The 13,406-nt window shown below is 48.6% G+C and overlaps 1 protein-coding gene across 1 annotated transcript; it reads left to right on the top strand.

Moving 5' to 3' along the window:
- Positions 1-5: 5 nt before the first annotated feature.
- SERINC2 (serine incorporator 2) lies at positions 6-7,127 on the top strand (the record flags this gene model as incomplete). Its single annotated transcript, XM_039836858.1, has 6 exons — positions 6-93; positions 812-981; positions 2,654-2,744; positions 3,069-3,207; positions 5,427-5,642; positions 6,541-7,127. Coding segments are annotated over 6 exons (840 nt in total), but the record flags the coding sequence as incomplete, so codon positions are not given.
- Between the last annotated feature and the right edge of the window lie 6,279 nt (positions 7,128-13,406).

Consider the following 13,406-nt stretch of genomic DNA (forward strand, 5'->3'; position numbering starts at 1 on the left):
TCCAGCTGGTGCTGCTCATCGACTTTGCACACTCCTGGAACCAGCGTTGGCTGGGAAAGGCGGAGGAGTGCAACTCCCGTGCCTGGTACGCAGGTCAGTGCCGGGGCCGGGGCTACCTGAAGAAAGGACGGGTCCCTGAAGCCGGTTGGTTGAAAGCTTGGAGGGCATCTCAAGCAGCCCCCTGCCTTAGTGCAGGAATTGAACCATCCAAGGCAGAGGTAGGGAAGTGGGTGTGTGTTGGCAGAGGCGTCTGACTCCAGGGAATCAGAGGAGAGCAGAACTGGAGAGGCCTGGGAGGGGTCTAGTTCAGCGCATCCTGCAGAATGGGCCACAGATAACCAACGCAGACCAAACTTCAAATGATACTTAGTCATCGAAACCCCAGCGGCAGAGCGGATTTCTATTCAATTTTTTCTCTGTTCTTCTGACGCAATTAGAAGAAAGGCTCACTGAGGTGCTGGTTCGGTTTTCACACCTCTCTAGATTCACTGGTCTCTCCGACAGAGAGAGCAGGGCGCCAGCAAATCACCATACTTCTGGTTCACTTTTTCAAATAACTGTTCTGTATTCATTGTATTTATTTTTATGGTTACCTTATTTATGACGAGTGAACCATTTTAGTTCAGGATCCGGCAAAAACTCAAAAAGGTGTAGGTGAATGATGGAAGTTTAGGACACTGATGTCATTCCCTGGATGAGGAAGCTGAGGCCCAAGACAGGGAGGACTGTCCGACGAGCCCTCTCGTGGGAGTGGGGGGACTTCCTGATCCCTGCACCTCCCGACTCCCCTGCTCGCTGCCCTCCTGCCCAGGCCTCTTCTTCTTCACCCTCCTTTTCTACTCACTGTCCATCGCGGCCGTGACCCTGCTCTTCATCTACTACACCCAGCCCAACGCCTGCTATGAAGGCAAGGCCTTCATTGGCCTCAACCTCACTCTCTGTGTCTGCATCTCCATCATCGCTGTCCTGCCCAAGGTCCAGGTGAGCCTGCCAGTCTCTGCCTGGCCTGAAACCTTGGAGTGTGGAACGTCTTGTGGGAATCTTGGCATCCTGGGCAGAGCTGTCAGTCACAGAGGCTTGGGCTAAGAGTGTGGGCTCCCAAGTCAGCTTCCCTGGGTTAGAGCCTTCGCTCTCATATCTACATGCTAGGTATCTTTGAGAAAGTGCCTTAAGCTCTCTGTGCCTCTCTCATCTCAAATGTAAAATGGGGTTAATAATACTTACTATTGGGAGTTATTCTCAGGGCTGAGATCATATTGTGAACACTTAGAATAGTGCCTGGCATAGAGGTATCCATCAGACATTGGCTGTTGTTATCTTTATTATTGTTGTCATTGTTGTTTTTATGTAAATCGGAAGAATATTAGGGAGGGTCACTGACAATTACTAGACACCTCTGGAAGTGGTGTTGGAAGGTATAATTCCACAGTTTCCAATCCAAGGCTATCTGGGATAAGGGACAGGGGCTTCCACGTAACTGTTCTTCAGAGAGAAAGCCTTCTGCGTCCAGTGGTACTTCCAGTTTGGGGTCTCAGCCCACCAGAGGTTTCAAACTTAGCTTAGGTAGTCTTTGGGGGTCTTTAGCAGAAAGTTTGGGAACCTCCCTTCTAGTCAGAGCCTCCATTTCCCACTGAGAAAATTGAAGCCTAGAGAGGATGATGCCTCTGTCCCAGGTCACACAGCAAATACCTCTTGAGTACCAGGCACTCTTCTAGATGCTGAGGAAGAGGAAGAAGCTGTGAGGAAGAGGAGGAATAATAATAATAATAATAATAATAATAATAATAATAATAATAATAATAGCTACCAGTGAATGGCATCCGTCATGTCATTTAGTTCTTTCACTATCATCATCCCCACTTTACAGATGAGGAAACAAAGGCTTAGAAGAGTGAAGAGACTTGCCTAAGGTCACACAGCGAGTAAGGGGTAGAGCTGGGATTTGAACCCAGGCAGACTGGCTCCAGAGCCTGTGCTGTTAGTTACAGAGTTTAGATTCATCTTCTTAAATATGTGTGTGGTAAAGGGTGAGGAAGAATAACCAATAGGAGACGAGGCCAAGTAAGGTGATTTTGGATGAGAGCTGTGTGGGAAATTAAGGAATGTGTGGGTTCAAAGGTAGGCCGGGCCAGGGCTGCTATAGTCGCGGTTTTGGGTGCCTTGTTGGGGGTCCTATTTGAGCTGAGGCCTGAATGCTAAAGAGGAGCTGCCCGTGCAGAGATATGGCGATGAACATGTTAGGGACAGGGCACAGTGAGTACAAAGGCCCTGAGGTCGGGGAGGGCTTAGCCTGTTCCGAGGACAGCGAGGTGGCTACTGTGGCTGGGGTGTAGTCAGCAAGGAGGAGTGTGGAGGGGGTGTTCAGGTACAAATGAAGGCGGGACAAACCAGGAAGGGCTTTAATTCAGAGTGTGAAGAGATGCCACCCTTTAAGTGTTCTCAGCAGGGGAGCCAAAAGGGTATTCTGTTAGGAGAAAGAATTAGGACTTTACCTTTGGGTGGCCCCGGTGGCATATTTTCCCAAAGGGTGTGGGATGGAGGGCCCTAGGGCGGTGGGGTTTCTGAGGTCCCCTGGTTGGGTGCAAGTGGGCTGAGAGAGGGTGGGGTGTCCCCAGGTCTGGCAGGGGTCATACTGACGGACTGCTCCTGCCAGGATGCCCAGCCCAACTCCGGTCTGCTGCAGGCCTCGACCATCACGCTCTACACCATGTTTGTCACATGGTCGGCCCTGTCCAATGTCCCTGGTAAGTAAAGCCCTGCGTTCTAGGAGGCCTGGCCTGTTCTTTGGCTGGCAACAGCCTTCTGTGGGGCTAGGAACCCTCACAGGTGATAGTGACATCCAAGCCCCAGCCCATTCTGACACTCAGTCCTTCAGGGAAGTGGGAAGACCCCATCTGTTCCTGGAGCTGTCTGTGTCATTTCATTTGCTAAGTGCTGTCTGTCATTGGGACTTGGGTGGTGAGTTGTGTGTCTGTCCATTTGGGTTGGCTCTCTGCCCATGCTCAGGGCTACATGGCTACTCAGACCTGGCCTGCATGGGCTGAGGGTGACCACACTCCTATCCTTAGACCAGAAATGCAACCCCCACCTGCCCTACTTTGGCAATGGGACAGTCCAGACAGGCGCCGAGGGCTACGCGACCCAGTGGTGGGATGCACCAAGCATCGTGGGTCTCATCATCTTCATCCTGTGCACATTTTTCATCAGGTATGGCTGGGGTTTGGTTTCTGGGGAGGGATCATTATTGGGGACCGAGAACCGGAAGTAGGGGGAAGCTGTGGGAGCTGAGACACAAGGCTGGAAGCAGCATGTGTAACTCTTGCATTGTGATGGCGGAGAAACCGAGTCCCTTAGAGGGCACAATGTGACTGGATGGCCAAGGCAGGGCTTGACCCTGCCTCTGGGTCCAGGGCCCTTTTCTGCACACTGGGCAGCCATGTGCCCAGCTCATTTCGGGGCAGGCAATCGTGGGGTCAGGGAAGGAGCCTGCACTAGGGCCAGTGGGTCCAGGCTCTGCCACTTCCTTACTGTGTGGCCTTGGGATAAGTGGCTTCACCTTTTTGAGCTTCAGCTTCCTCCTTAGTAACCTCCAATGCCCAGTGTGGCTATGACCCCCGAGTCTCACCTGAGAGAGAGCAGCTCATACTTAAGATCACGTGACAACTTTTTTTAAAGGGACATGTTAGCAAGTACTTATCAGTGTGGATTCTGGAGCCAGACTGCTTGCGTTTGAACCCGGCACTGCCACTTACTAGCAGTGTGATCTTGGGCAAGTCACTTAACTGTTCTGTGCCTCAGTTTCTTTATCTATAAAATAGGGATAAAAATAGTACCTACCTCATTGGATTGTTGAAGGGTTATCGATGAGTTAATATGTATAAGGCACTTAGAAGAGAACTTGGCAAATAGTAGGTGCCAAATAAGTGTGAACATTTGCAGAGCTGAGTGGCTGTGAGTGGCTGTTTTATAAGCATCAGTAGATGATAATCTTGCGTATAATTTTGCTCACACTAAATCTGGCAGACTCGTTATTGCCTCCCTGTGGCCCTGCATTTCTCCAGGCGCAGTTTTCTTTGTCTGCCCTTCTCCCCCAGGAGCACCACACCTGACGCCAGGCCCCAGGGCTAGACCATGCTGAGGCTGTTTCACATTTTGTTCTGTTTTGGCCTTTTTCAAAATATTTTCTCAAAAGTCAAGTCTGGGCAGTTCACAACATCTCTCTTCTTTGTCACCTCACGTGACTCTTTTCCAATCTGGAAAGGCCCACATCACCTCCATTTTACAGATTAGGAAACTGAGGCTCCATGAGGAGTAGCCACTTCTCTGAGGCCAGGAGCACACAGTGGCCATAGAGCTTTGAGCGCGCTTTCCCTGACCCCAGTTCTCTATCCCTCCCCATTCCACCCAGGCACAAAGCTGTGCTTCCTGATGCTTCTCAGACTCACACCTCCCTGGCCCGAGGTCACGAGGTCACTGGGCAGCACCTCTGAGAGCTCCTGTGTTCTTAGCACAGCTCTTAAGACACAGGAAGCAAAGAAAGATAAGCAGCCAGGAGGGCAGGGACCATTGATGATGGCTTTCACCCCAGCTAGATCGCCCAGATGTGGGCTCGCGGGCGCTATAGATCACAAGTTTTTGGTGATTGGTGCCAGCTGCTGCTCAGCAATGGGTGACCTCAATTTGATGGAGTAGGGCTAGAATCCAGGTCTCCTTACACCCTTTTTTTTTTCAAAATACAAGTTGGATTTTCAAAATTGTATATATGTCTCAAATTATTAAATACTGTTAAAAACATCAAGATCTCATTATAGAGAAGCAATGACCAAAAGAATCAGTGCTATTATTCTTTAAATTATAAAGATGAATAAAGGGATGGTGATTGATAAAACTACTTACCTAAAACTAATAAAAGGAAAACAAACTTAATAGCAAATGACCATTATTAATTATTAACATTATTGATGAACGTAGTACTGCCATGGGCCTTTGCAGTACTAGGTACTCTATTCATGTTAATGGAAATGACAAACGAACAACCAGAGTAATAGTAACCATTTAATAATTTATACTCGATGCTAGGCACAGTGCTAGGGGCTTTACATCATTATTCCATTTAATCCTTCTAGCAGCCCTGTAAGGGAGGTACTATTGTCCCTGATTATGTGGACAAGGAATCAGAGGCTCAGAGAAGTTAAGTATCTGGCCCACGTTCACCCAGGGAGTTGGGGTAGAGTCGAGTGTCAAAGCAGTTTGTGAACTCCTGGGCCTAGGACCTAACCAACAGGTCAGTGGCCCTCAAGGCTCTGGGACCATCGTGCCTGTTGTTGTCATGACCAATGCCATGGCTCATGAGGTCCCCTGGCACTGCCCTCCTGCCCACCCCCGGAGGTGACAACCCTGACCGCCACCTCCTCCATCCCCCGCAGTCTGCGCTCCTCCAACCACCGGCAGGTGAACAGCTTGTTGCGGACAGAGGAGTGCCCGCCCATACTGGAGGCCACACAGCAGCAGCAGGTGGTGGCCTCCGAGGGCCGGGCCTTTGACAACGAGCAGGATGGCGTCACCTACAGCTACTCTTTCTTCCACTTCTGCCTGGTGCTTGCCTCCCTGCACATCATGATGACGCTCACCAACTGGTACAGGTGCGTGCAGCCTGGTGGGGCACGGATAGAGCCCACAGTGCCTAGGGGGTGTGTGCCACACAGCTCCTCTCCTCTGACCCCTCATTGGGGTTTTCCTGAGCCTGCTCAAGGCTTGGGCATGAAGGTGTCAACCTAGGACCCTCCATCTGCGCTGCAGTTTCCCTGCCAGTACCTTAGTCTGATCCAAGCACCTTTATTAAGTGCCTGAAAAGTGGGGACCACAGGAGGTGGGGCTGGGCCTGTGCAGGACAGACCGGGTTTACAGATCAGGTGTGATTTGGATCAGGGGGTTGGGTCTGGGATTCATGTTTGGAGGGTTAGGATTAGGGTGTAGAGATCAGAATCAAAGTCACAGGGTCAAGCAGAGGAGTCATGAAGTCAAGAGTTGGGACTGGGGCCATATAAATTCATAAATTTGGTCATTTGGTTAAAATTGGGGTTAGGAGGCCATGAAGCCAGGATTAAAGTTGCCAGATCAAGGAGCTAAGACCAGAGGACCAAGATCAGGGGCCAGTCCTGGGGTCACAGGGTCAAGAGATATCAAAACTGTGATTATGAGATCAGAGGTGAGGGATGGGGTTAAGGATTGAGGGTTAGGATTAAGGTTAGAAGTCAGAACTAAGGTCTGGAATTCCAGGCTTCTAAAGCCAGGGACTATAAGTCAGGTCACAATATTTCAGTCTAGGACTGAAGTTAAGGTTGTAAATGAGGTCAAGGTGAGGTCTGTGGTCCAAGTCTAGGGTCTTAAGGCCAAGTGTCAAAAATACGAAAGACGGGGACTAGTGTTACAGATTAAGAGGCAAAATTGAAGTCGGGGTCACACCTGAATCATAAGGTCAGGGCCAGGACTGAGGTCACAAGACTGGGGGCAGGCTGACTGGGTGATGGTGTCTTCCAGACCCAGCGAGACCCAGAAGATGATCAGCACCTGGACCGCCGTGTGGGTGAAGATCTGTGCCAGCTGGGTGGGGCTGCTCCTCTACCTGTGGACCCTGGTAGCCCCCCTCCTCCTGCCCAACCGTGACTTCAACTGAGGCAGTGCCCTGCGGCCTGTCCACCTGGTGCCTCGGGGCTCAGAGACAGTCAGCCAAGCTGAGCCCCTGCCCTGTCTCCAGCACTTGTCCCTGAGCTGGGTGCCTTATTCTTAGTGCCTTCATGGATGAAGAGCATCAGGCCCATGCCTGAGCCCCTCCCTCCACTGCCCCGGACCACGGGGCTTCCTCTTCATTCCCCTTGTCCCTGGTCGCCCATACTCACCTGCTTGGGGGAAAAGGGCCTCTTGTTCCCAGGCTCCTCAGGACAGGGTCCTGAAAGAGAGAAATACTCAGAGCTGCTCAAAGAGCAAGAGCACTCACCATGATGGGGTACCCAGCACTGAGGCACTGTATTCCTGACCACGTGCCCTGGGTACCCTGTCCCCTTCCTGGACTTCGTGCCTTACAGAATCTCTAAGACTTTGTCCAATAAAGAAGCCAGAGCATCTGCCTCCCGTGTTCTCTGTCCCCTCACCTTCGGTGCAGCCCCCATCCCATCTGGAGTCAGTGTGAGGATTGGGAACGGAATGTCAGGGCTGAGGGGCCAGACCAGGAGGGGCCTCCAAGGCCAGACAGAGGGGCCTGGGCTTTGTCTTCTGGAGGTGGGTGTGAATGACAGGTGGCAGGAGGTGGGGAGAAAAATGGTAGCAAGAGCCAATGGTTCTTGAATGGTTCTTGTGTACCCAGCCTGGAGCAAGGAGCTTTCATCCTTGTGGCAAGCTAGTTAGTCCAGTTGAAAATCTGTGCATAACTTAAGTCAGCCCTGTACATATGCAGATTCCCAACCATGGATTGAAAACCTACACTGAGAAGGAAACTTATAAGAGAAAAGATGAAGCTCCTGACTCCCCAGTCTTCCCTGACCCCCAGTCTAAATAAGCACCCCCATTTCTCTTAGCACACTATTCCCCTGCATAGCCTCTATTACTGTGTGTGATTACTGTATCCATTTGTGTGATTATCACTGTATTGTCTGACTCCCCCTAAGGTCAATGAGGGTGAGAACCTACCTTTATTGTTTATAGTTTCTCTGGTGTCTAGAACAAAGCCTGATAAAGAGAAGGTTCTCAGTCAGGTTAGTTGAGTGACTGACTAACCATCTGAATGAATATTGATTGATTCTGGAGCAGCCACAGGAAAGCCCAGGGAGTGGAGAGTTTATAGCAGAGTAGGAGGGAGAGGATCCCAGGGCTTGGGTCAAAAGGCCTGAGTTTCTATGCTGAATATGCAGGGTCAGAGAAAAATTCCGAGGAATGGCTTCAAAGCTGAGACCTGCAGAACAGGTGAGAGCCAGGTGGGATGAAGAGCATGGGGAGAGTGGCTGCGGCAGGGAGCGGCATGGCATTGAGAGGACAGGAGCATCCAGGAGCTGAGGAGTTGGAACATCATGGTGAGGGATAAAGTGGCAGAGGTGGAAAGCCCCAGGCTATGGAGTTTAGCGGTTGCAGGCCAGAGACCCAAAGTCCTGTCTGGTATGGCCCTCACTGCGTTTAAAACAAGAAGAACCTCAACAAAGATTGTGGTGTCTTGCTATGGAGCACATTCTCCATCCGCCCTAGTTCCCACTGCTCCTTTTCAATGTCCACCTACTGCTTCTTCATTTAAGTGACTCACCTAAGTGAAGGCATCTGAGTTTGCAGTCCTGTCGCAGGGTCAGGTAGGCTGTGGTCAGGGCACTAGGGAGGCCTGAGACCTGCCCACCTTCCTCTGAAAAGCCTCAGGGGCTGCGGGTTTTGTCTGCCCCAACCTTTCTCTGTTCTGTTTCCCAAGGAGTCCCCGGCTGGTGGTGATGTTCTGGCTTGTGAGGGTGGAAGGGCCCTTGGGAGAGGCAGTACCCTGTGGTAGTCAGATCCTGAGTCTGGAGTCTTGCAGGCCTGGTTCCCACCCTGGCCCCTTCACTTGCCTCACCTCTCTGTGCCTTGGCTTTCTCACCTGTGAAGGGATGATAAGAGTCCTTACCCCACAGGGTTTGGGGTAGGGCTTGTTTAACTTTGAGCTGTTCTGGACAGCCCACTCACATACTCATTTGTGCAATGTGCCAGGGTGCAAGAGTTTAGCCAACTATATAGTTTACAGGGAATGCAGCCCATAAGACCATCATCACTTCTGACACAAACTGCAAGCTCAGGGGTTTCCAAAACCACCCTTACATTTGATCACTTACTAGAAGAACTCATGGAACTCTCTGAGAGCTATTATACTCAGGGTTACGGTTTATTACAGAGAAAGGACAAAGATTAGAATCAGCCAAGGGAAGATGTGCATAGAGTGGAGACGGGAAGCATCAGATGCTGAGCTTCCATTGTTCTCTCTCGGTGAAGTCAGGATGCGTTCCTTTCCCTGCAGCCATCAGCTGCAACATGCATGGAGCACCACCGACCAGAGCAGTTCACCTGAGTCTCGGTATTCAGAATTTTGATTTGGCTTCCATTACGTAGGCATAATTGATTGCTCGATTGCTCTCAGTCTCCAGGTCAACTGATACCATGTGACCCAAAGCCCCCACCTTAAATCATGTGGTTGGTCTTTTTGGTGTGGCCAGCCTTCACTCTAAATCACATTATTACTATCTGGCTAGTCCAAGACCTCCAGGCAAACAAAGATTACTTGCCAGGAGCTGGGGGCAACAATCAGACCTCTTTATGGCAAGATCAAATTCTATTTTTTCCAGCTTTATTGAGATATAATGGACACATAATACTGTGTAAGTTTCAGGTTTACAATGTGTTGATTTGATACATTTATAAATTGCAAAACGATTACCACCTTAGTTTAGCTACTACCTCTATCCCATCACATAGTTACCTTTTTTTTCCCGGGTGGTGAGACGGTGGTGAGAACATTTAAGATCTACTCTCTTAGCAGCATTCAAATATTTGGTACAGTATTATTAGCTATAATCACCATGCTGTACATTAGGTTTTCAAACTTGTTAATCTTATAACAGGAAGTTTGTACCCTTTGACCAATATCTTCCATATCCCACCCCCCAATAACTTAAATTCTTTGCTATATACAAGGTCAATATGGAAAAGATATGTGACATCTGCATGTTGGAAGATCCCAGAGGAGCTGCCTTGCCTCTGCCCACATTTATACCCTGAGCAGTCTGGGGCTGGTGGGTTGAGGACTTAGGGTAAACAAAACTAACACTTATTGAGGATTTTTTATTTGCCAGCACTGGCTCAACCTTTTTCCATGCTTTTTCTCATTTAACTCTCTCACATTTTTCATGAGGAAGAATGGCCTCATTTCATGTATGAGAACACCAAGGCAAGGAGAGGCTGATAACTCGCCCAAGGCGCACAGCTAGTAAGGGGCTGAGCCTCGGATTTGGACACAGGTCTGGGTGACACCTAAGTCCACAGTCTCTGCTATTCTGCCTCTTATATTCTAAAAGCATGGGTTTGGATTCAAATGTAATGGGTTCAAATTCTGGGTTCAACCACTTATGGACTGTGTGACCTTGGCCAGGTCAGGGATTGTCTCTGAGTCTTAATTTCCTTATTGACGACAGTTAGGATGTCCCCTCAGTGCCCGCTCCCTCCTGTTGGCCTCTTGACAGTTGAGATTATTTTCCTGACCCCCTCTTCGCCCCAGACTAGAGATTGCTGGCAGGAAGGAATCATGACCTGTGTGCTCATCTACCTCCCACTCACCACACTGCCTGGAACAGAGCAGGTGTCTGTAAATGTTTGCCATTATTGAAGTACATGGGAGCAAGCCCCCGAAAGACCAGAGACTAATCCTGCTGAGCAAGCGAGGGCTGTGCTGCGGGAGTCCTCAGGGCTGGGTGCCCAGTGTGGGAGGATCCCTCACGTAAAACCCTCCCCAGGAACTTGGTCACATATCAAGTGAAAAACATGGACCTTACCCCCTGGGAACCTGATTTGTTTTAGGCCAATGCCATGATTTGCAGTGTGACTTCGGGTGAAGTCATAACTCCTCTAGCCTTGCTTTTCCTATTAGTAAAATAAGGGGGTAGGACTAGATTGTCAGACAGTTAAAATCTGTTTTCCCATCTTGGCTGAATGGCCCTCTGAGCTCTGGGTCCTAGGTCCTCATAGAGGAAGTATCTGTGATGATCTTTTTGATAATGCCTCCTTCTCTCTGGTCTTGATGACCCATTAGTCCCCCAATTGCCCCTCTCATCACACATCTGCACACACACAGCATGCACATGCATGCACATGTGACCCATGAGCACAATGCACAAACATGCAAATATGTACACAACACATGCATATCCGTGGATGCACATGCGTGTATGAGAGCACACACATGTATGTACATGGTGATGTATACAGTGGACTGCCGTTCAATATCCATTCACCCCTCTTCTCTGGGCCTACCCTGCTGCAGGGTTACAAGCCTGAAAACACATTTCTCAGACTCCCTTTCAGTTAGAGCTAGAGTTCTGGGTGTGACTTAGGTTCAGCCAATTGGAGATACTTACGTGAACTTTGAAATGTGGAAATGAATTTCTGCAGACAATATTTGTTTTTTTCTGTGGCCATTTCCAGTGTGTGGGCATCAGGTTCAGATGGGTAAGTGGCAGGACCAGCAGTGCATCTGCTGGTGGTGCCCTTGATTGTGACAGGGTGTGGCTCTGCAGAGGTGGCAGCCAGGGTTCCCTGTTCCTGGTGGCTTCAGCAAGGCTGATGAGGGTCTGGAGTGAGGGGCAGCTTCCTTGGTAGCCCTCTTCCATGATGTGACTTTAGGAATCGCTCCTGAAAGCTCAATATTAAATCTGTTTTTTTTTTTAGGTCTGATTATTTATAACACGTAACACTCTGTAGTATATTTCTTCCTGTTTAAACCAGCTAGAGTGTTTTCTGTTCTTGCATCTAAATCATTTCGCATCTAAACACTTGCATTTAATCCTTCAGGTTTTATTTTGCACAAGTGTCCTGACCTCTAAGCTAGACTGAATCCTTCATTACGTGCTTTTCATTCTCCAATTACATCTGACATCTTACTTCTGACCAGTGTCTGGACTATGTTCACATTCTCTCAACAAATACTTAGCAGGCACATGAAGGCTCCTGGTGTTGGAGATTACAGCCATTCATGTGATGGGACAGAGTAGGAGCTCAGTAAATATTAGAGAGACACATACTAAATGGGTCAACTAATTAATAAATAAGCTAATTTCGGATAATGAAAAGCACTACAACAATAGAATAATAAAAGAATGGAGAGTTGGAAATATTTCTACCCAAATAAGGATGATTAAGGAAAGCCTCTTTGAAGGGATGACATTTGAGCTGAGAGCTGAAGGAGGAGCCAGACATGGGAGGGTTTGGGAAAGAGAATTTCAGGCAAGTGCAGAAGCTCTGAGGTCAGGAGCTGGTGATGCTTGAAGAAGAGCAGACAGGACAGTGTGGCTGGAGCAGAGTAAGGAGGAGACGGGGAAGACGTAGGCTGGGTCACATCTCATCTCGTAGGGCCCTGGAGGTGTGAAAATTAAAAAGGGAAAACTTGCTAAATTGGAGTTGGGAGGCTAGAAGGGGGAGCTCTCACACAGTGCCACTCATGCCAATTGCTGGAAGATTTGTCAACGACAGACTCCCACAGAATAGTCAATAGGAAAGAATCATCAGTTACAGACCCCAACAGGAAAAGATGTACATTGCTTGTCCTACAAGAAATCGACTACTCCAGCAACTCAGCCCATGAGAAACCATAATCTCCCCAAACTCTTACTTTTCTCCAATGAACTTGCATTCAGAACAATCCCTCCCAACCTCCTCTTTTTTCTCCATAAAATGACATTCCTCTCTTTCCTTTGTTGGACTTGTCTATGGCTTTGGCTATAGCTTTCTTATCTTGAATCGCGATTCTTTGCTGTTCCTGAATAAACCCATTTTTGCTGGTAAAATAACTGACTGTTTTATCTGTAAAGTCAACAGAGGCCACCCCAAGGAGGTGGGTTTTATCTTTCATACAACGAGAAGCCATCAGAGGCCCTTACACAGGACACGATGTGATTGATAAGGGATTGGTATGATGTCAGAGGGGGGGAAGGTCAGAGCGTCAGCAGAGCAACCATTTGGGAGGTGACTGTAGTAGACCAGGAAGGAGATGACTGGCTAGTGTGATAGTAGTGCAGATATGTGATTTGAACAGAGCTGGGAAATATTTTGGAGGTAAAACCCAATAGAAACTACTGCTGAGTTAGATGTGGGGGTTGTGGATAAAAGAGAGAAACAACAATGACTCCTGGCTTTTGGCCTGAGCAACTGGGTGATTGTCGATATCATTTATCACAATGCAGAAGACCAAAATTGGTTTCAGAGAAGAGAGGTAATCAAACTTTCTATTTGGGATTGGTGGTAGAGTGGGTTAAGGGATAAGCAAAGGAGATTATGTGACAACTCTGGTAGAGACAGTGGTGACCTAAATGAGCATGGTGTTGTAGAGGTGAAGAGAAGAAGGGGGATGGGTATATTTAGGATGGAGAAATCAAGAGAGGTTGGTGACAGATTGGAAATGGGTGGGAATAGGCTGGCGAGAGGGGGTGCCAAAAATTTCTCAAAAGGTTCTGGTTTGTGAAAGTATTAAATGGTGGTGCATTCACTGAGATAAGTGACAGAGAGGTCCAGACTTATAGGAGGTGGTCAAGAGTTTGTTTTTGGATATATTGATATAATGTATATAAAGTACTTAAAACATTGAGCTTGTCCCACCTTAGGTGTCCAATAAATGGTTACTGCTGCTATTCTTCCTT

The sequence above is a fragment of the Pteropus medius genome, unplaced genomic scaffold (genome assembly GCF_902729225.1).
Source record: "Pteropus medius unplaced genomic scaffold, Ma_sr-lr_union100, whole genome shotgun sequence".
Classification (NCBI taxonomy): Eukaryota; Metazoa; Chordata; class Mammalia; order Chiroptera; family Pteropodidae; genus Pteropus; species Pteropus medius.